Genomic DNA, 20,442 nt, shown 5'->3' on the forward strand with positions numbered 1-20,442 from the left:
ATAGAAAACCACACGTTAGTAGTGTTACCACAGCAGGTGGTGAAAAAGTGGGATTTGGAGGCTGCACGACAGAATATCGGTTCCACTTTAATAGTAGACATGTCAGCTACGAGGCGTGCTTTGCATTGGGTTTTCAAGGTTGGAGATCGAACGAAAACTGCAAAATTTTACAGAGAAGTTTTAGGAATGAAGGTACGAGTAACTGTGTTATGCTGCACAAACATGATGGTTTCGCATGACTTGCAACTTGCATGAGTGGCCATGCTGACATATGGCACTGTGTCATTAGGCGTTTTTCTAGACAATATTGTCCAACGGGTTTTTGATGGGATCGTTTTAAAAGGGTTCAAACATATCACTGTACCAGTACCTTGACTTTTGCATAAATTTCGTGCTACATGTACTCGCCCCCATATGCAAATGAAATTCTAGGTGAAATCTGAAGAGGATAAAATAGTCAATTTAAAGCATTTCCTTGTACAGTATTGTCTTGATTAAATGATTTGATGCCCAACTATTCGGAACCATAAAATTGAATAATAAATGTACTGAATATATGGATTATTTTGAATAGATATTAATGGTAAAGTATTATATTATATTAACTAGTAAAATACATTATTTCAGTTTTTGCGACATGAAGAATTTGAAGAAGGATGCAAAGCAAGTTGTAATGGGTAAGGACAATTGCTTGTACAAACAGAGGCTCATCATTTGTTCAACCAATATGTTGCAAATTTATGAGTCATTATGCTTATATTGTACTTTCAACAAGGAGGCATATACTTAGTATGTACAGTGTAATATGGTGTAGTTCATTAATATGGTAAATCACATTTGCTTCGGAGTTATATATTGTTCATAGTGTTTAATATTTAAAGTTGCCAGAAAAAATCAGAATAATAAATTACAGACCTAAAGTGGTATATTTTATATTCAGCCCATATGATGGAAAATGGAGTAAGTCCATGGTTGGGTTTGGACCTGAAGATGATCACTTTGTTGTGGAGCTGACTTATAATTATGGGTTAGGATCCTACCAACTGGGAAATGATATGCAGGTACAATTGACTGGTGCATGTGCCGTGCCAAAACACATGTGATAAACAAGAATGGAAGTGGCAGATTTTGAGTTTGTTCTATTTTGGCAATTAAAAAATATCATTTTGAGATCAATGCAGACACCAAGCCATATTTTTTTTTCACAAAATTGCAGTTTCATCTCAGATGTTGTAACTTTCAGTTACTATAAAACAGGTTTGTTTGCATGTAGCTGTGGCAGGCAAAATTGAATGAAAAAAAGTATTTTTTTAACTGCTTTCTGTTTCATATTACATAGGGTATTACAGTGCACTCTAAACAGGCAGTAGAGAATGCTGCTTCACACAACTGGCCTTCTAGTCAGATAGATGGAGCCACTGTTGTAAAGGCCCCAGATGGATACCCATTCATTTTGATAGATAAACAAGAAAGCGGTGGTTTGTATAATTTCAATCAATCAAGGATTTGATGTGTTTTAATTTGCCATTCTTTCTGATTTCCTTAATTTTCCTTCTTTGATGATACCTACATATAGTATACATTAATTGTATGATTGATATTCTGAATATGTCAAATAGGACCACTGAGTATGCTGTACTCATAGGTGTAAGGGTCTTTTCTAATTATTTACACTGTATATATCTTCTCTGCAACATTACTATTTTGACCCTTTACTATTTTGACCTTTAAACACTGAACAAAGGATGATATCATGCAAAAGTACATGTATAACACGATCATTTTCAGATCCAGTCAAAAAAGTTACATTATCAAGTTCCAACCTACAGAGGACGATAGGTAAAATATGGAGGAGATAATTTTTGCACTTAATATATGCTAAATATATTGTCAATTCTTAAATTTTGTCATATTTAAAAATATATTAAAATTATTGATAAGACAAGACATAATGATAAATGTTGTAAAAGATCTTTTTTTCTATCAGATTATTGGACTAAATTATGTGGGATGAAAATTTTCTCTCAAAGTGACAAAAGTGTGACACTTGGGTATTCAGATAATCAGGTATGGAATTTTGGAATCTTTTGAACTTTGTCTCTTGTTTGATATTTGTATATTGGTCCCTCCTGTCTTTTTTGGGCACTCATGCTAGCAGCTACTGAAAAATATTTTTATTGTGTACACATTGATAGTATGTAATGCTTAGAAGATGTGACCTTACTATTAAATATCCGTGTCATTTGGTGTACAGATAGTGATAAACATGAACTACTGGTAGTAGCAGGCAGCTTGATTTGAAGGAGTAATTTTTCTTTCCTCAGTGCAAGCTTGAGTTTGTGGACATAGGTCAGCCCATTGACCATGCTAAAGCTGGTGGCAGGATTGCTTTTTCATGTCCAAGAGCAGAGGTAAGACTTGTAGTAATAGCAATTATAGTAGTAGTAGTGGAAGCAATCTACATACATTAATAAATTTAAAAGATTTTGTCTTTTTAGATGATTTTAAAAGAAGTTGAATTTTTATTTAAAAATTAGACTAGTTGTATGAATATTTTCACAGATGTTTATGCTATAAACATTATTTTCAGGAACAATTGTCATTTTTATGAATTTAAATAAAATTCTGCTAGGTTGTCTCAAGTGTATCAAAAAGATAGCAGTGTCTTGATTTATAGCTTCCAGATATAGAAAGCCAGATGAAGGCAGCTGGACAGACCATCCTCACACCCCTGGTCAGTCTGGACACTCCTGGCAAGGCTACTGTAGAAGTGGTCATCCTGGCTGATCCTGTAAGTACAAGCCTTCCAGCATTTCTAGCGTACATGCATTTAAAATGATAATGTGCATGTGGTAATGCCCTGTGAATTTTGAATGGATCCTAAACTTCGAATGATCTTTTAAAAAATTGGCCATCTGGAGTTTTGAAGCCCATAAATTTCAACCAGGAAGTCATTTTGCACAATGGTGATTTTCGTGAATTTTGCACGGCTTAAAAATCAGCCTTTTTTCATGGACATAAAATTACCAGATATAATGTACACATTTTTTAAATGTAGCCTCAGCTGAAATCTTTTTGATCACTTTCATGTTGAACTTGATCAAAATCTTTTTTAAAAGTTTATTTCTGTCATACCAACAAATACGGTATAAGAAATATAATTTGATACTTGTACTTAATTGTAAATTGTCCTGTATTTTTAGGATGGCTATGAAATATGTTTTGTTGGAGATGAGGCATTCCGGGAGCTGTCCCAAATGGACTCTACAGCTGAGAAGTTGATAGATGAGGTAGAGTTAATGTTAACATGTTGTTAACCTATATTAAATTTTGAACTTTTTAAAGTTACACATTGTTAAACTTTATTTTTCATTCATCAACATCATGATCTGATCCTATACAACCTGATAAAAAAATTGTTTATAAGAATATTCTGACACCAAATGCTATGTGTCTTGGAAAGTCCCTAATCCTGGTTAGTGGCTGGGCCTTTTTATGTCTATATACATTTCACAAATTATTATAAAAATTGAATTTTAAGCAAATTAGAAAATAAAAATCAATATTAAAATATAGAGAGTAAATCAATATAAAAATATAAATATATACCTTAACCTTCACTATTTCTGTTTATTTTTTAGGCTATTGCAGCTGATAAAAGTGATGAGTGGTTTGCCAAGAAGGGACTTGTGAAGTCTTCTGAATGATTGATATAAGAAACAATTCAATGTATTTGTTATTCTGATTTTTGATGCCATATTTCTGTATAATTGAATTTATTGTTTTGTTATTTGCTCACACCAAGTTGGACAATATATTGTTGATCTTTTTATACCATTGTTAATTTTAAAAGCTTGAGTCATGGGGTGAATCCCCCTGAGCACGTGTTGATACACACTGACACTCGTACTGTGTGAACCGTAGATTTTACAGAAAATGTGTTCAAATGTGGAAAAAATGGTAAATAGTTGATTTTATGTGTGCTGTTTAAATATATGTTTTTTCCCTCTATGGCATTTCTTTTTCCATTCTTCATCTGTTTAAAGTTTCATGCATTAATAGAAAAGATCAGAAAAATAAAGTAAGATTATGTAAAAAGTTTCAAGGAGTATTAACTAATAACTATTATTATAATTATATTTACAATAGATGAGAAATGTGGATGTTTACAAGTGAGTTAGAATTTCATAATTGACCATTATGATTAGTAATTCACTGCAAGTGGTCTTTTCTCAAACATTTATAAAATATTGTGCCGTGCAAAATTTTAGAGATATAAAAATTTACTTATATTAAATATTTTACTCATTCTGGTAATGCATTTATATGCCCAGATTGTATGTGAAAAATCTGATCACTCTTTATGACATTGTATGTATATATATGAATTTCTTTCAGACTGTTATTTAACATCTTCTTTACCTTTTTACATTTCTGTTACTGTTCAAAATTAACCATGCAATCTAACTGACCTTCCTTGCAAGAAAAAATAAAGTAATTAATTTCTATTAAAGTTCAACAAGTTGTCATCAGTAAACATGGAGGCTTTGCACCGAGTAAATTTTTTAAAGCTTTGCTCCAAGTATTTACACCAGAAAACAAATGGATATATTTTAATTTGAATAGGCTTCTTGTACTGTACATCACATATCCAGTTGTTCTCATCATACCTTACTTGGAATGCATGCGAGGTTTTCAATAAATGTTTATCTCGTGAGATTTGAACTTATTAATACCTAGTTTTTTTTTTTTTTTTTTTTTTTTTTTCAAACCTGATCATTGTTCTACCATAGAAAAGCATGGGTTAGGATAACGTGGTAGCTTACATGTATAAAGATAAGGCAAGTGCCTTTTATGAAAACGTACATTTTTTAGGGGAGGGGGGGGTGCTGCCAAAAATTGAATAAACCACTTTCAAAATAGGTTTTCGGATGATGTGAATAGGAAGCGAAAATGAAACTGAAAGTGCGACACCCCTTTTTACTGGCTGAATATAAATAGGTTCGGATGAAAGATATAAGGGGTGGAGATTTGGCTGGAAATTGTTAATTTATAATATTCAGTTTGGTTGGTGGATCTGCAACAAGAATGCAATTAGTAAAACGGGAATGAGGGGGCTATACATTGCCACGCACTCATGTATATATACACACACGCGCCCTTTACCCGGGATAATTAAGTAGCACATGCACGGAAAGCTGTTACTTGTCTTTATTTTAAGAACAAAATTGCAGACGACAACTTAATATAAAACACGGTCCGTTTGGTTTTTTAAATGCAAATCTTCGGTCTAGTATAATGAAAGTTATTTAAGGACACCCTGTTATTTCCCGATGTTTAAGAAATGGGGAAATACTGTAGTAATATTGTTGGAAAACGTCAGTGCTGTTTGTTTGATGGAGGCACTCTAGGAATAATATTTAGGGCACTTCACGCCTAAATCCATTATGGAGGTGCATTTCACAAGCTGAAGTCCTAAAAAATAAAACTGAATGATGTGGATATGTGTGTAGAACAAAAACCCACGTCTGTCTCTAATATATATATATATATATATATATATATATATATATATGGGATTTCTATCATGGTCTATTCCATTATGTAAGAAGCCCAAACGGAACTTAACAAATGGACATGTATGTTCCTGGAGATATAATTTATTTATTTATTTATTTATTTTTTGTTTCGTGTCCCAATATCTGTTGTAGTAATTCAGTCATGGTAAATTATAGCTAACGTAAGGATGTCTTTATGAATATTTATATAGGCTATATTTATACTGTAGCTCAGGGGGCTTTGCGTTTTGCCTAAAACGTAGGCCTACGTAATCGTCCCCAGAAAAATGTCCGCAAAAAGTTATTCTTGTCCAAGCACTTGGTGCAATAGGTACCAGGGGTTTCTATTGTCGACTGACACATGTAAAGTGTTTTCATGCGTAGTTTGACATTTCTGACAAAAAAATTTGCACCACGAAAGTGTTTCGATCTTTTAGGGCCTATAGGCCTACTGTCAGCGTGCTGAATATTTCCCTTATATAATACAGAATGACAAACAAACTAAAATCGTTCAAATAATAATAATAATCCCTCTATACAGAGGATTATCATGTTTTTACAACTTTATACTTGTGGGAAATAAATTAAAGAATAAAGCCAATGCTGATCGAATTTTCAAAGTGGGGAAAAGGCAGAATATTTTTCACTTGTGACAGTAGGCTAACGTACGGATATTTCTTTTTGAGGCTAGACAGTGGATTATTTTTTATTCTTTATAGGTCCAGGGCAGTAAAAGTTTGACACTTCTTCTTTCATGCGGACCCTAAAACCACCAAAGTTTCTTATACAATATGCGCACTTAATATTTTAAGAGCGTGCCTGTAACATAATGTGCACCTAGAGCTATATTGGGTTTGGGTGGCCGGCTGTCACCTTGATCAGCTGGCACCTAGAGCACGGGCATTTGTAAGAAAAGTCAGTTTGCAGCTCTTGGCAGACGCCTCACAGCAGCTGCTCTCAAGACGACATTAAACCAAAAATAACAGGGTTATCTAGTGCTCTCTCTATAGACTAGACGACATTGACCCAATTCAGTGTTCACATGACACTATACATAAACCAGATCTAAGCTGTAAAGTGGGAAACATGGCAGAGGCAGAACAACAAGCCGCCCCTGAAGGGGACTCACCGTCTGTTGATTTCTCTGGAATGTGGAAATTGGACAGAAGTGAAAACTTCGAAGACTTTTTGAAGGAAAATGGTAGCGTATGCGTAACTAGTGGATGGGGTTCAGAGGGAGAGGGAGGGGGAGTGAGTTAGCTATCGCAGTATCTGACCTGTACACCTAGGCCTACAACCATGCATTGCATATGTTTGGTATTTACGAAACGTGTTACTTGGAAATCACCGAGAAGTGCATGTACCTTCTCTGTCCACCATGGCAGAGGCTGTGTTGCATATATATGTATGTAAACCAGAGATCGAACTACTGGTAGTACGTGCAGTACCACCCCGAGGATAAATTTGAGTGTAGAAGGGGGCGTGGTGCGTGAGGGCGTGCAGCATGTATTGAGTTTGCCAGTATGGAGTTCACGCTTGATTGTAATGCCCGTGACAGCTAATTAAGTCTAAATACGATAAACCCATTTGTCTCATAACATTTTATTGCTGTAGTGATTTACATTTTATTATGTACAGACACAGATGTGTCTGTACATATAGCCATCATCTGCGTCTGTCGTCGCCGTCGTCGCCGTCGTCGCCGTGCACTTTTACCGATAACACGATAAGTGGAAAACCATTTTACCTTTTGACTTGAAACTTGCAGAACTGATGAATATTCATAATACGCAGGTCAAGTTCGAAAATCAGCATGATCGGGTCACTTTTAGGGAATTTATGCTGTTTTTATGTACAGACACAGATGTGTCTGTACATATAGCCATCATCTACGTCTGTCGTCGTCGCCGTCGTCGCCGTCGTCGTCGCCGTGCACCTTTACCGATAACACGATAAGTGGAAAACCATTTTACCTTTTGACTTGAAACTTACAGAACTGATGAATATTCATAATACGCAGGTCAAGTTCGAAAATCAGCATGATCGGGTCACTTTTAGGGAATTTATGCTGTTTTTTCACTTTTTTCAGCATATATGCAGCACCGATAACACGATAAGTGGAAAACCATTTTACCTTTTGACTTGAAACTTACAGAACTGATGAATATTCATAATACGCAGGTCAAGTTCGAAAATCAGCAAGATTGGGCCATTTTTAGGGAATTTATGCTGTTTTTTCACTATTTTCAATATAAATACAACACTGATAACACAATATAAGAAAAACGGATTGGCCAATTGTAATTATACTCACAGGAGTGGTCAATCTTACTAAAACGCAGGTTGAGTTCGAAAATCAGCATAATCGGGCCATTATTTTAGAAGTTATACTGTTTTTCACATTTCCTCAGATTCAATTATTAGGCATGTTAACAGTCTCATTATTTAACTAATAAGATGCCTAAAAGTGTTTGTTTGATATTTCCTGCATCTTTACAACATTGTTAGTTGATTATGTAAAAAACATGGTAAACTTGTTATCATGTATTGTGTAACAAAGTGTCAAAAATGGAAATAAACTCATATCATTGCAGTTTGTCAGATTCAATCATCCACTATGTTCAGAATCTCAGAATGGAGGAAATTGGACATTTAACACTGTTCTATTGATACTTTTCCCATCTCATCAATTTTCTTAGTTGGTCATATAAAATGGCAGTAAAATGTTTATTTTGTTTTATGTTAAAAAAGTGTTAAAAATGGAAATAAACCCATTTCAGAACAGTGCTGTCTTGTTTACATTTTGGCATTTTCAAGGCGTGACTTTGAAGTTCCATGGGCCTGAAGACTTTTGCTTGTCACATTTTCTGAATGTCCATGTTACTAATATTTTATTAATAACATTTGATTGTCATTATGCTGTTAAACATTATGTAATGTTGCATCAAAATTTGAAGAAACCCCTATTTTGGGCACTGCTCCTATGATGACCATTTAAGGGAAATCATGTCACTTACTGTTCTCAAACTTACAGGAAAGAAACATGGGTCTAACATACAGCTTTAATTGGCAACACAGTCTGTTTGGTAAATTTTTCTGGCAATTTAACAGTTTTTTGTGAAAATTTAATTTTTCAGTTATTTGCATCTTTATTTTCTGTTCTTTGTCTGTACATTTGACAGCTTTGCTGCCTTGTTTCACTTTTTTCAGCATATATGCAGCACCGATAACACGATAAGTGGAAAACCATTTTACCTTTTGACTTGAAACTTGCAGAACTGATGAATATTCATAATACGCAGGTCAAGTTCGAAAATCAGCATGATCGGGTCACTTTTAGGGAATTTATGCTGTTTTTTCACTTTTTTCAGCATATATGCAGCACCGATAACACGATAAGTGGAAAACCATTTTACCTTTTGACTTGAAACTTACAGAACTGATGAATATTCATAATACGCAGGTCAAGTTCGAAAATCAGCATGGTCGGGTCACTTTTAGGGAATTTATGCTGTTTTTTCACTTTTTTCAGCATATATGCAGCACCGATAACACGATAAGTGGAAAACCATTTTACCTTTTGACTTGAAACTTACAGAACTGATGAATATTCATAATACGCAGGTCATGTTCGAAAATCAGCATGATTGGGCCATTTTTAGGGAATTTATGCTGTTTTTTCACTATTTTCAATATAAATACAACACTGATAACACAATATAAGAAAAACGGATTGGCCAATTGTAATTGTACTCACAGGAGTGGTCAATCTTACTAAAACGCAGGTTGAGTTCGAAAATCAGCATAATCAGGCCATTATTTTAGAAGTTATACTGTTTTTCACATTTCCTCAGATTCAATTATTAGGCATGTTAACAGTCTCATTATTTAACTAATAAGATGCCTAAAAGTGTTTGTTTTATATTTCCTGCATCTTTACAACATTGTTAGTTGATTATGTAAAAAACATGGTAAACTTGTTATCATGTATTGTGTAATAAAGTGTCAAAAATGGAAATAAACTCATATCATTGCAGTTTGTCAGATTCAATCATCCACTATGTTCAGAATCTCAGAATGGAGGAAATTGGACATTTAACACTGTTCTATTGATACTTTTCCCATCTCATCAATTTTCTTAGCTGGTCATATAAAATGGCAGTAAAATGTTTATTTTGTTTTATGTTAAAAAAGTGTTAAAAATGGAAATAAACCCATTTCAGAACAGTGCTGTCTTGTTTACATTTTGGCATTTTCAAGGCGTGACTTTGAAGTTCCATGGGCCTGAAGACCTTTGCTAGTCACATTTTCTGAATATCTGTGAAACAAATATTTTATAATTAAAAATTGATGGTCATTAAGCTGTTAAACATTATGCAATTATATAATTATATAATATTGCATTATATAATATTGCATCAAAATTTGAAGAAACCCCTATTTTGGGCACTACTTCCATGATGACCATTTAAGGAAAATCATGTCACTTACTGTTCTCAAACTTACAGGAAAGAAACATGGGACTAAAATACAGCTTCAGTAGGCAATGCAGTCTGTTTGGTATTTTTATTTATTTATTTATTTATTTTTTTTTTTTGGCAGTTAAACAGTTTTTTGTGAAAATTTAATTTTTCACATATTGGCATTTTCAAGGTGTGACTTTAAAGTTCCATGATCTTGAAGACTTTTGCTTGTCACATTTTCTGAATGTCCATGTTACTAATATTTTATTAATAACATTTGATTGTCATTATGCTGTTAAACATTATGTAATGTTGCATCAAAATTTGAAGAAACCCCTATTTTGGGCACTGCTCCTACGATGACCATTTAAGGGAAATCATGTCACTTACTGTTCTCAAACTTACAGGAAAGAAACATGGGTCTAACATACAGCTTCAATAGGCAACGCAGTCTGTTTGGTAAATTTTTCTGGCAATTTAACAGTTTTTTGTGAAAATTTAATTTTTCACTTATTTGCATCTTTATTTTCTGTTCTTTGTCTGTACATTTGACAGCTTTGCTGCCTTGTTTATGTACACACTAATCCATTGTTATGGCTTTGAAACCTTTTTTATATTGTGTTAGTTCAACATTTAGGCCTAAAATTAACAAACTGAACAGTTAATTATAAGTCAGTGATGGTATTATCTATTATGGTTTTTATGTCCATGACAGGTGCCAACATTGTAGCCAGAAAGATGGCAGGATTATCCAAACCTACACAAGAAATCAAACAAGAGGGGAACAAATTTGTGATCAAGACACAGGCTGGTTTTTGGACACAGGAGCAGTCCTTTACAGTGGGAGACAGTTTTCAGCAGGACCATCAGGGCACGACGATGACAGTAAGCTGAGCAGTCAGTTCTAAATATTCCAGTTGCGTAAGATGTAACAGTGGTTGCCCTTACACAGCCTGATTGCCTGTGACCTTTTTAAAAGATAGGCGGGTCTTGCTATAAATAATGAGCTGACAGTGCCCTTTGGACCCTTATGTAAGATAGATGTAAAATTGTATGTCTTCCTGCATGATTATTCTATTTATTTGTGACACCAGCATATTCTACCTAGTGTTTTAAAAGGAACCCTGAGTAGTTGAGTGATAAAGGTGATACAGGTACTCCTCTCGTGGTGTACGTTACCTTCTCTGTCAGTAAATATATAGGCCTACTGTATAAAGAACACCCATTTAAGCACTGAAACTCTGGGGTTGATTGTGTTGTTTAAATAGGCATTAGATTATATATATAGCATTTGATTGTATGTTTATTTTATTAGTGTTCAACTCGTTGGGAAGGGAACAAACTTATCACTGATTTAGTTCCCAATGAAGAGGGTAAAGGGAAGAAAACTAAGAATACTAGAGAGTTGGTGGGTGACGAGTTAGTGCAGGTAAGAATGCTGTAAGATTTGTAATACTGGTACTGTGCACCATACTACAATACCAGTACATGTACTGCTGTGACTGTGTCATGTCTGTGAATTTTTACATGATTTTTTCTTAATGTCCACCGTTGGTAGTATCTTAAAATGTAATACTTAATGTGTAATCTATCAATTTTAGTGATTTCAGGAATCTCTTTTTGCTGTTGTTCATTCAGTATTGAAAAATTATGGTAAAATATATCATCAGTCTCTATAAGTTGTTGGCCAGGTTTTTGATAATTAAATAGAATTGACATCCTTGGTCGTCATGTCACAATGAATGATGGTGATTAGAAATTTCCTTTTGATTTTTTTAAAATTAATTAAAATTCATATGTAGAGCAATGACTGCATTATTACTGCACATTATTTTGTGGGATACTGCTATATACAGCTTAAAAAAGATATAAGTATTTACTTTATTTTCTTTCTAATACTCCCTTAAATAAATAAATAAATGAATGTTCTTTTTATTATTTTGTTTGTTGTTGTTGTTTTTTGTTTTGTTTTGTTCTGTTTTTTTTTTTCAGACCATGGAAGTGGGAAATGTGGTGTGCAAGAGAATATTCAAGAAACTGCCTCCAAGTTAATTGCGCTGAACAAGATGCTTATGAAATATATATTTTATAGTATATATTCCAAGCATGTTAACTAAACGTTGACAAACTTTAAGTTATTAGTTTAACATTTTGGGCATTAATTCCAGTCATTTGTATAACATAGCCCATTTGACTGTTTTATAAGAGCTATAGTACATCATGTTTGTTTTAAACAAAATGTGCATATAATGTACAGTAAAACTGCGTTTGTGTAAAAGTGTTATAATATAAGACATGGCAGGTTATCTGACCGCTTACAATAAGCAGAAGATACTGTAAACAATGAAAGTGTAGACCTACTGAAAAAGGGACATTTGCAATACTGGTCATTATTTTGTTGTTTTTTTTTACTTGATTCATGTCACATATGTGGTATTTTATCATGGTACATGTGCTTATTTAGCTTGTACAATCTCATGACATTTGCTTATATACCATGCTTACATTGAAATGTAATTTTTTTTAATATTACCGTATATGGTTAACCTTTTTTTCAGTGATTGTTTCATGATTAGATTTTAAGGATTACAAGATGAATGGAATGAAAACAAATGCTTTATTTTGATAATCACTATATCCTGCTTATTGCTTTGCGCAAAGAGCCAGTAGATTAATATATTTTTTTCAAGTCTAATAAGGAACTATTGTACGCAGCAACCGTTGATCACCATGTTATTCTGGAATAAGTAAGAATAGAATCAACAGTGTTGACGTCATTTCAACGAAAATCGGAAACCAAATAAAAGTGCTTGCTAAGCTTTTCTGTGCTTTACATCAACTTTAACCCCAAAAATATTATTGGTGAGCCTAAGAGAGAGAGAGGGAGAGAGAGAGAGAGGTGGGGGTAGGCCCCTAATGCATCAAAATGAGCATAAGGATACAGTGATAGCTCGCACTGGCTCGTCCACTCTGTTTTGTAAGTTATTCTGATTTATATGTGAAAATAGTTTCATTGGATCTCAACTTTAAAAAGTAATTCAGTTGTGACCAAGTCTGTCAGAGTGAACAGACACAACGGTCAAGAGATAAATCTAATATGTGGATCTATCGTAAATGAAAACTTTAAAAATTTTCTTCTGATTTAGTTTTCAATGCTTTAAATGCACACGTTCAAAGATTTACAGAGTGAGCCAAAAAGGAAAAGTGCAACAATATATTACCTCATTAATACATGTACACGTAGACCTACTTATTGTCTGTTCACCCGTGTCAGCTTGATGTATCCCTGGGCATTGGCTTGCTCTTCACAGGGTTCTTTCGTATATAATGTCCTTTGTTAAACATAACATCATTAGTATCTATACTGAGGGGTATTATATCCATTGGTAAACATTAAAACATAAATATCTCAAATTTAATTTAACAGGAACAAATTGCATATTGTTTGTACGAAAAAAAATTATTTTATAAAGATTAAGCCCTACTGAATTAGTGAAAATATTTTAAATTAAAATAACCAAAGTCTTAGAATAAATAATGGGCTTACAGCTTTAAGTGACATCTTTCCTGAATATATACACTATCACTGAAGGTTATAGTTATTTTATTTTATTCATTATTTAAAAAATTTTCATTGTTTATTCCCAGCGACGTGGTCGTTACATGCAACGTCATTTTGAGGGTTCATATCAAATCACCGTATAGACCTTTAAGAAATAAATAAGTTATCCCCAGAGAAGGCGTAGAAACCGAAAGCTTGGATAGGATACTACATCTTTTTCATGAGATCTTCATAGATGCATCATTATGATAACTTCTTTATACAACGTCATTATGACGACGCCGCTGCACGCGATCACAACGACGTACGTAAGTAACAACTATTTGATTGAAAATAGCGTCATTTGAAGACACATGCAATTGTAGTAGACTCTATGCGATCGTTGGTGGCTGCAATTGTGTAGTGTCCTGCTTTGGACTTTGGTAATGCAGCAAACCATTGCATGGACAGCGTCACTGTTCACAAAGAAGATAATCTTAATGCTGGATTTTGAAGTTAATGTGTGACTTGATCAACGGGTGCTGTTGTAGGCCTACCTGATTACGTACGATAGTTTGTAAAGACGACTTCAGAAGCTGGAAAGGCAATGTGCTTATGCAGCACCGTTTTACTAGAATATATCTACATCTAGCTGTAAATATTTACACGTCTTATAGTGTAGTTCTCCCTCACCATGGCAGCAGTTGATTTTTCTGGTTCTTGGAAAGTGTACAGAAGTGAAAATTTTGAGGCTTTCATGAACAAAGTTGGTAAGTTAATCATACATTGTAGACCTACATTCCATACCTGTACACGATAGAGATAACTGAGTCGACATACGACTTGTGCCTTAGATATATTTCGTGTGTATCTCTAACTGTAGTACTGGCATTTGTTTCCATACATGAAATAATGCCAACTTTTCATCATTACAAATATATCCTGTGTACGCTATGCTTTAATGAAATATTTCAGGTATTGGCTTCATAAAGAAAAAAATTGCTGCTAACACCAACCCAACGGTAACAATAGAACAAAATGAAGACAACTTTAAAACTAAATTTAGCATGGGACCAATATCAAAAGAAAGTGCCTTTGCAATTGGGACTGAAATGAACGTTGATGAATTTGACAAGAAAATGAAGGTGAGAAGGTGACGTCATTTCATGATTTTTTCTACTGCATATGGAACTATTCATTAACTCAGGTGCACACATAGCACATACGGCGAAATTTTAACACTTTTCAATGGAATTCTATTAAATTTGAAGATCTGTTTGTTTGCCCTGTACTTGCAGACCACTCCTGCTTGGGAGGGGTCCAAGCTGGTATTCCGTTGTGTTCCGGTAGACGGCGACGGCGACTCCGTTATCATGACCAGGGAGATCGTAGACGGGGAGATGGTGCAGGTAGATATACCACGTTATTTGTTTAGGAATAAAATCAAGACTTTGTATTACAAAGTGCAAACTATTTAAGTTACTGAAAATTTGAGTCAACCTTATATTCGTCCGAGAGTCGACCAGAAATCGTCAAATTTGTTGAATATCCATGATTCTTTACTAATGATTGGAGTTAGCCTCATTGAAACATGCCTCCCATGCAAACTATAGAATAAGAGGAAATGACAAAAAAATTGTCGGTTTTTCTTAATAAAGGCACATGTTTTATTTGATTGGTTTGGTTAATGCCTTTTAATCTCTAAATCATTTCATTTCAGGAGATGACATGCGGTGAAGTGACTTCAAAACGATTTTTTAAAAGAGTTCAGTAGGGTCTAGTATTTACTGCTTCCAGGGAGAGACACGTATTGTACAAACTGAAAAACCGCTCTGTTCGATTGTACAGGTCAAATGAAGACAGAGAAGCAGCGAATTTTTTCAAATCGTGTGAAGCTCATACTACGTGTACATATAAACTGCATGATCAAAACTCCCCAGCGAGGTTTAATTTTGATGAAAATTCATGTGTCTACTTATCGCAAAACAAAGTCCAAAAATATATCGTTTATGTTGTTCTTTGGATTGTATATTAAATTAATTGTATCAGTTTTACTCCTGAAAAGGCTACTGCTTACGTGTCGAATATAAATTTTTATCGCCATTTAAATCATATGTTTATTTATAAATACTCGTACATTGTTTTGTACTATGATGAATATTGATATATACGAAAATAAATTAACGAATCTTTCCTCACAAACATCTTATAACTTTGTTTACCTTTACACTTATTGTCTTGTGACACAAGTTATATTTTAGTTAATTGAAATCAATATAATCATCACTGATCGCATCTAATGCACAGTTAAAACATCGATCGATTTATACAAGACTGACTACAGGGTCCTAAATTGTTCTCATATCATGCATTAGTGACTTTGCACAGGCAAGTGCAATAACCTATAGTAAGTAGGCCTACTTTCTATATAGGCCTACCGCCTTCTCAAACCACCTCTATCCACCCCCACCCAAAGACACCCTCCCCCCCCCCCCCCACCCACCCACCCACCCACCCACCCAAACACACACACACACACTGATAGCCTTGGGTTACATGTCGGACGTGTATTTCGGTGCTTGGCTTTATCAAATCTCGTCACTGTGCTCTAGCAGGCCCTACTATCTCTTTTCGTTAACAATTCACATTTCGCAGTGACAAGCAGAAAATTATTTGAGAATATGTCATCTAATAAAAGCTGACATAATGTAGGTCCTACCCGTAAATCCGGTAAAAGCACTGGCCCATATTTTGTAGTGCTTAAACATGCTTAAGGTTGGGAAGAGGTTAAAAACCAGGACTATACCCTTTGTTAAATAGATCTTGACCTCTTTTCACTTTGTATACCGTGCATACAATGAGTATGTTCGAGTCTCAGTACCCAGGTTTGTGTTAATGGACACCATAATTTAATAGGTATTTGAACAGAGTAGCAGTAGAAAACGTCAACAATAATCCACTAACATGGCGCCAGTCGATTTCACTGGGACTTGGAAGGCGGATAGAAGTGAAAACTTTGAGGCGTTCTTGAACAAAGTTGGTAAGACGACTTGTCTATAATTCTACATGTAACATACGGCAGCACCGTTACTTTACCTTTACATTTGTACAGTAACAACTTTTGTTTGCTATGATTCGACGGACGGGACTAGTGCTTCTCTATCTGATCTGCTATGCGTCACTGGACTTCCAGATTTGCTATCTGCGATTTCGGGGGAGTGGGACTGGGGTGGGAGGCAATCTTTTTCGTTTTGGAGTATGTGACTCAGAATGATAAACCATATCAAACAGACTCATATGACTGTGTGATATGGGAATGGCATCAACCGTACCCGGTATATACTGTTACTACATAAACAACTAGAAAAGCACTCCGAGAGCGCAGACCTCCGCCAAGACAGCGATTTTTTTATTATTGTTGATTATTGATTGATTATTAATCCGGATCACCACCAAAAACTAATCATCTCTTCCTTGGCCCACTTCTGACAGTTCCTGAAAAATTCATCAAAATCGGTCCATAACTTTTTGAGTTATGTTGATGACAAACAAACAAACAGACAGACAGACAGACAGGGGTGAAAACAATCTCCTTGGGGGGGGGGGGGGTTATAAATAAAAGAATGAATGAATGAAAAAAGAAAGAAAGATCCTATAAGCTGGATGTATTAAAAAGTTTTCCTTTGAATCCAAGTGCTAAACTAAAACATGCATTATTTACTCTAGGTGTTTCATACTTTATGAAAAAAATAGCAGTCAATACTCACCCTACTTTGGTTATGGACCAGAAGGAAGACAACTTCAAGGCTAAATTCAGCATGGGAATTATTTCAAAGGAAAGTGCCTTTACCATAGGGATAGAAATGGATTTTGACGAATTCAAGAAGAAAATGAAGGTGCAAACATACCATATATGTCATTAAATTATATAATTTATACCTCTTCTTTTGTCTCTTTTGCCATTAAAAAACTTGATACAGGAAAATGGGCATACAAATGAAGGTATTTATTCGATTGACAAACTGTGCAAGTGCATTTAAATCATTTATTTAAGAAGTCATACGCTGCATTTGCAGACGACTCCTGCTTGGGAGGGGTCCAAGCTGGTATTCCGTTGCGTTCCGGTAGACGGCGACGGCGACTCCGTTATCATGACCAGGGAGATCGTAGACGGGGAGCTGGTGCAGGTACGGTGAATAAATTGGAATTGTTAACTAAGTTCCCAATTATCTGAGACAAACACATTACATTATATTTATTATAAGCGCCTTCCAAAACTTGTCCAAGCGCTGGGTGCGGTTTTGTAATGCCCTTAATTATATTTTCAGGAAATGACTTGTGGTGAAGTGACTGCGAAAAGGATTTTCAAGCGTGTTGCATGATCAAATATAGGGGCGATGTTATTAAACAGTATTAAGTTATCATATAGCGTTTGTATAATCCAGGATTGGGCTTTTTTTGCTTAAATTACATGTTCAAGTCACTGTATTTAAGCATGAAATGCACCGCGAGGATGAGCGACAAAACGTTACTGTTTATTAGTGCATTGGTTACTGCATGCCCATGGTCAGGTGTTTGTAGAGAAACAAACCTACAAATAAAGATGTTTGAAAACAGTAACAGTGCCTAAGAGAGAGAGGGAGAGAGAGAGGACAGCAAAGTGTAACACGCCTATATCTCTTTTTAAAATCCCTCAAGCATTTATTATTTTCTTTTTAGATGCAAATTTATGCTAATATATGTACATTATATGTATAGCACAAATAAACCGTTTACTAGTTATTTTAAGATAATTGTTATGGACAACACTGAATTTTTGTCGAATATTTCTCCTTCCCCTATTAAATGTCTTTTGTATTTAACACCCATGATCCTATTGATTGGAACTGCTTACAAATCCTCGTGTACAGTACGTAAGTGATGCGCGAGAAGACATCATACATCATTTAAACACCCCTTATGGGCCACACCTTCTGGGTACTAAGTAGGCCTATAGAATACAATAAACTGGGCTTTTTAACTCTCGGGTCAATAACTGGGACGCACGCATTAAAACCGCATAATAAAAATACATTGTGACGATGCAGAGGTCAATAACTAGAACGCATAGTACTGTGTTACCATGTGCACAAAATTATATCCTGAAGCTGATTATTTTCGATATAAATAGCGTGTATTCTGCCCTGACTCAATATCGGTACAAGTATCAACAGAGACAGCACAGTCTGCATAGATTTTGTTCATTCAGCACAACAAATACAAAATGCCTTGCGACTTGTCCGGCGTGTGGAAACATGACAGAAGTGAAAATCTTGATGGGTTTTTGGGCGCACTTGGTAGGTAATGACCAGATAACCTAAATTTAATATTCACAATAGTGTCACTTACACTACTATTATTTCGTAAATAATTCCTGTTCTTGGTGAGTCTTCTCGTGTCTAAGGGTTAGATTGATTGAATATTGTTTTTCTTTGTGTGACATAATGGAAATCATACCTATTTACCGCTTATATTGATGCTCTATAGGTATGCATTTTTCCACACATAAGCAAGAGTGTATGTTAATATGCCTTTGGCAGAATTTGAAAATTAAGCGTTCAAAACAAACTAAAATTATTTATACGTATTTAGGAATGAACGCCTTAAAGAGAAAGATGGCGATGCAAGTAACGCCGGTTATAGACATCAAACAGGACGGCGACAAGTTTGTAGCGAAGACATCAGGTGGACCAAAGACAAACACTATGGAGTTTACTGTAGGAAACGAGTTGGAAACAGAGATGTTTGACCATAAAATGAAGGTACTAGTAGGTCTAGGCTATAATACACTTTTTCAGTTACTGCTATTAACCATAGAATAACAAAATCAATATTAATATAAACTATAGCATATCATGGCAATGTACACATACTGAGGAAGATGTTTCATTAACGAATTAATAAAAAACATACTAGTACATGTAGATAATTGTTGAAATTTAATAACTTATTCATCTCTCTCTCTCTCTCTCTCTCATGTCATCCCGACGTTTCAATTCAGTTGCTCTCTCTCTCTCTCATGTCATTTCGACGTTTCAATTCAGTTGCTCTCTCTCTCTCATTCCGACGTTTCAATTCAGTTGCTGTCCTCCTGGGACGGGAACAAACTGATGATGAACTTCACACCAGTGAAGGAATGGAAAGGACCAATGGTCGTCAGCAGAGAGATTGTAGCAGACGAAATGGTACAGGTGCGAACCTCTTTTGAAATGTTCTGCTTTGTCCGCACTATTACTTAGTGTTAGGGATAAAATGTACATTGCTGGTAATCGCAAATAATTACTAGCACGATAAAGTGCGTTTGTTTTTGTTCCTACATGTTTTTATTGTTTAAACTATAAAGATGAAATGATTGGTCTAGAAAAGAAAACTATGAAGTATTAGGGATAAAATGAATATTTCTGGTATTAGCAAACCTCACTTATGTATTTTATTTTGTTCTTTCAGACAATGGTGGTTGGAGGCGTGACTTGCAAACGATTCTTTAAAAAGCAGTAGTTTAGATCTTTCAACTATGATACAAGCGGACTTTTGTAGCCTGTGAATATACTGGTAGCCACTAAAAGAAGTATGGTCATTTTGATCCCTTTATGTTTTTATTGCTAAAGCCATAAAGATGAAATGATTGGTCTAGAAAAGAAAAACTATGGGAGTGTGGTGACAGTCATTACTTAAAAGGTCTGCTAAAATAACATGTTGGCTATAAGCATGTTTAAATACAATCGTTCTCTGTAATACATATAAGGACTGTTTTTATAATAAATCTACTTAGACATTTAGTTGTGAGAAAGAAGTAGGCCTTCAATAAAGTGGACAGCCTTCAAAAAGGGCGTGGATTTAA

At 34.8% G+C, this 20,442-nt stretch overlaps 5 protein-coding genes across 6 annotated transcripts; all 5 read left to right on the forward strand.

Annotated features, from left to right (window-relative positions):
* On the forward strand, window positions 1-4,725 carry LOC106156721 (glyoxalase domain-containing protein 4). The gene is made up of 10 exons (XM_013532117.2): window positions 1-192; window positions 628-677; window positions 941-1,061; window positions 1,340-1,478; window positions 1,789-1,839; window positions 1,988-2,067; window positions 2,325-2,411; window positions 2,678-2,791; window positions 3,204-3,290; window positions 3,642-4,725. The coding sequence occupies exons 1-10, from the start codon at window positions 100-102 to the stop codon at window positions 3,705-3,707; spliced, it is 888 nt and encodes a 295-aa protein (XP_013387571.2). The 5' UTR covers window positions 1-99; the 3' UTR covers window positions 3,708-4,725.
* Window positions 4,726-6,571: 1,846 nt separating this feature from the next.
* Window positions 6,572-12,843, forward strand: LOC106156725 (fatty acid-binding protein, intestinal-like). 2 transcript variants are annotated; one of them, XM_013532125.2, is made up of 4 exons: window positions 6,572-6,759; window positions 10,737-10,906; window positions 11,337-11,450; window positions 12,014-12,843. In XM_013532125.2, exons 1-4 carry the CDS (start codon window positions 6,645-6,647, stop codon window positions 12,071-12,073), a joined length of 459 nt encoding a protein of 152 aa, XP_013387579.1. In that variant the 5' UTR covers window positions 6,572-6,644; the 3' UTR covers window positions 12,074-12,843. The 2 variants fall into 2 exon arrangements, with proteins under 2 accessions (XP_013387579.1, XP_086854881.1); XM_086998755.1 differs by lacking the exon at window positions 6,572-6,759 and adding an exon at window positions 6,843-6,963.
* Window positions 12,844-12,988: 145 nt separating this feature from the next.
* LOC106156726 (fatty acid-binding protein, intestinal) lies at window positions 12,989-16,033 on the forward strand. Its single transcript, XM_013532126.2, has 4 exons — window positions 12,989-14,332; window positions 14,538-14,707; window positions 14,861-14,971; window positions 15,283-16,033. Exons 1-4 carry the CDS (start codon window positions 14,257-14,259, stop codon window positions 15,334-15,336), a joined length of 411 nt encoding a protein of 136 aa, XP_013387580.1. The 5' UTR covers window positions 12,989-14,256; the 3' UTR covers window positions 15,337-16,033.
* A 342-nt stretch (window positions 16,034-16,375) lies between these two features.
* LOC106158273 (fatty acid-binding protein, intestinal) lies at window positions 16,376-18,344 on the forward strand. Its single transcript, XM_013534192.3, has 4 exons — window positions 16,376-16,602; window positions 17,289-17,458; window positions 17,639-17,749; window positions 17,891-18,344. Exons 1-4 carry the CDS (start codon window positions 16,527-16,529, stop codon window positions 17,942-17,944), a joined length of 411 nt encoding a protein of 136 aa, XP_013389646.2. The 5' UTR covers window positions 16,376-16,526; the 3' UTR covers window positions 17,945-18,344.
* Window positions 18,345-18,723: 379 nt separating this feature from the next.
* On the forward strand, window positions 18,724-20,437 carry LOC106158275 (fatty acid-binding protein, intestinal). Its single transcript, XM_013534193.2, has 4 exons — window positions 18,724-18,898; window positions 19,194-19,363; window positions 19,682-19,792; window positions 20,049-20,437. Exons 1-4 carry the CDS (start codon window positions 18,826-18,828, stop codon window positions 20,097-20,099), a joined length of 405 nt encoding a protein of 134 aa, XP_013389647.2. The 5' UTR covers window positions 18,724-18,825; the 3' UTR covers window positions 20,100-20,437.
* Window positions 20,438-20,442: the final 5 nt, after the last annotated feature.

Source organism: Lingula anatina, chromosome 1 (genome assembly GCF_051362555.1).
Source record: "Lingula anatina isolate TDL-2025a chromosome 1, LinAna3.0, whole genome shotgun sequence".
In the NCBI taxonomy this organism is placed as follows: Eukaryota; Metazoa; Brachiopoda; class Lingulata; order Lingulida; family Lingulidae; genus Lingula; species Lingula anatina.

What these genes read in the sequence shown, in the direction of transcription:
- LOC106156725 (XM_013532125.2), top strand. Translation starts at nt 6,645, where the DNA reads ATGGCAGAGGCAGAACAACAAGCCGCCCCTGAAGGGGACTCACCGTCT. An exon ending in ATCAGGGCACGACGATGACA is followed by an intron (nt 10,907 to 11,336) that starts GTAAGCTGAGCA and finishes TTATTTTATTAG; the next exon opens with TGTTCAACTCGTTGGGAAGG. An exon ending in TGGGTGACGAGTTAGTGCAG is followed by an intron (nt 11,451 to 12,013) that starts GTAAGAATGCTG and finishes TTTTTTTTTCAG; the next exon opens with ACCATGGAAGTGGGAAATGT.
- LOC106158275 (XM_013534193.2), top strand. Translation starts at nt 18,826, where the DNA reads ATGCCTTGCGACTTGTCCGGCGTGTGGAAACATGACAGAAGTGAAAAT. An exon ending in TGTTTGACCATAAAATGAAG is followed by an intron (nt 19,364 to 19,681) that starts GTACTAGTAGGT and finishes GTTTCAATTCAG; the next exon opens with TTGCTGTCCTCCTGGGACGG. An exon ending in TAGCAGACGAAATGGTACAG is followed by an intron (nt 19,793 to 20,048) that starts GTGCGAACCTCT and finishes TTGTTCTTTCAG; the next exon opens with ACAATGGTGGTTGGAGGCGT.
- LOC106158273 (XM_013534192.3), top strand. Translation starts at nt 16,527, where the DNA reads ATGGCGCCAGTCGATTTCACTGGGACTTGGAAGGCGGATAGAAGTGAA. An exon ending in GGCGTTCTTGAACAAAGTTG is followed by an intron (nt 16,603 to 17,288) that starts GTAAGACGACTT and finishes TATTTACTCTAG; the next exon opens with GTGTTTCATACTTTATGAAA. An exon ending in TAGACGGGGAGCTGGTGCAG is followed by an intron (nt 17,750 to 17,890) that starts GTACGGTGAATA and finishes TTATATTTTCAG; the next exon opens with GAAATGACTTGTGGTGAAGT.
- LOC106156721 (XM_013532117.2), top strand. Translation starts at nt 100, where the DNA reads ATGTCAGCTACGAGGCGTGCTTTGCATTGGGTTTTCAAGGTTGGAGAT. An exon ending in TGGTCATCCTGGCTGATCCT is followed by an intron (nt 2,792 to 3,203) that starts GTAAGTACAAGC and finishes CTGTATTTTTAG; the next exon opens with GATGGCTATGAAATATGTTT. An exon ending in CTGAGAAGTTGATAGATGAG is followed by an intron (nt 3,291 to 3,641) that starts GTAGAGTTAATG and finishes TTTATTTTTTAG; the next exon opens with GCTATTGCAGCTGATAAAAG.
- LOC106156726 (XM_013532126.2), top strand. Translation starts at nt 14,257, where the DNA reads ATGGCAGCAGTTGATTTTTCTGGTTCTTGGAAAGTGTACAGAAGTGAA. An exon ending in AATTTGACAAGAAAATGAAG is followed by an intron (nt 14,708 to 14,860) that starts GTGAGAAGGTGA and finishes CTGTACTTGCAG; the next exon opens with ACCACTCCTGCTTGGGAGGG. An exon ending in TAGACGGGGAGATGGTGCAG is followed by an intron (nt 14,972 to 15,282) that starts GTAGATATACCA and finishes ATTTCATTTCAG; the next exon opens with GAGATGACATGCGGTGAAGT.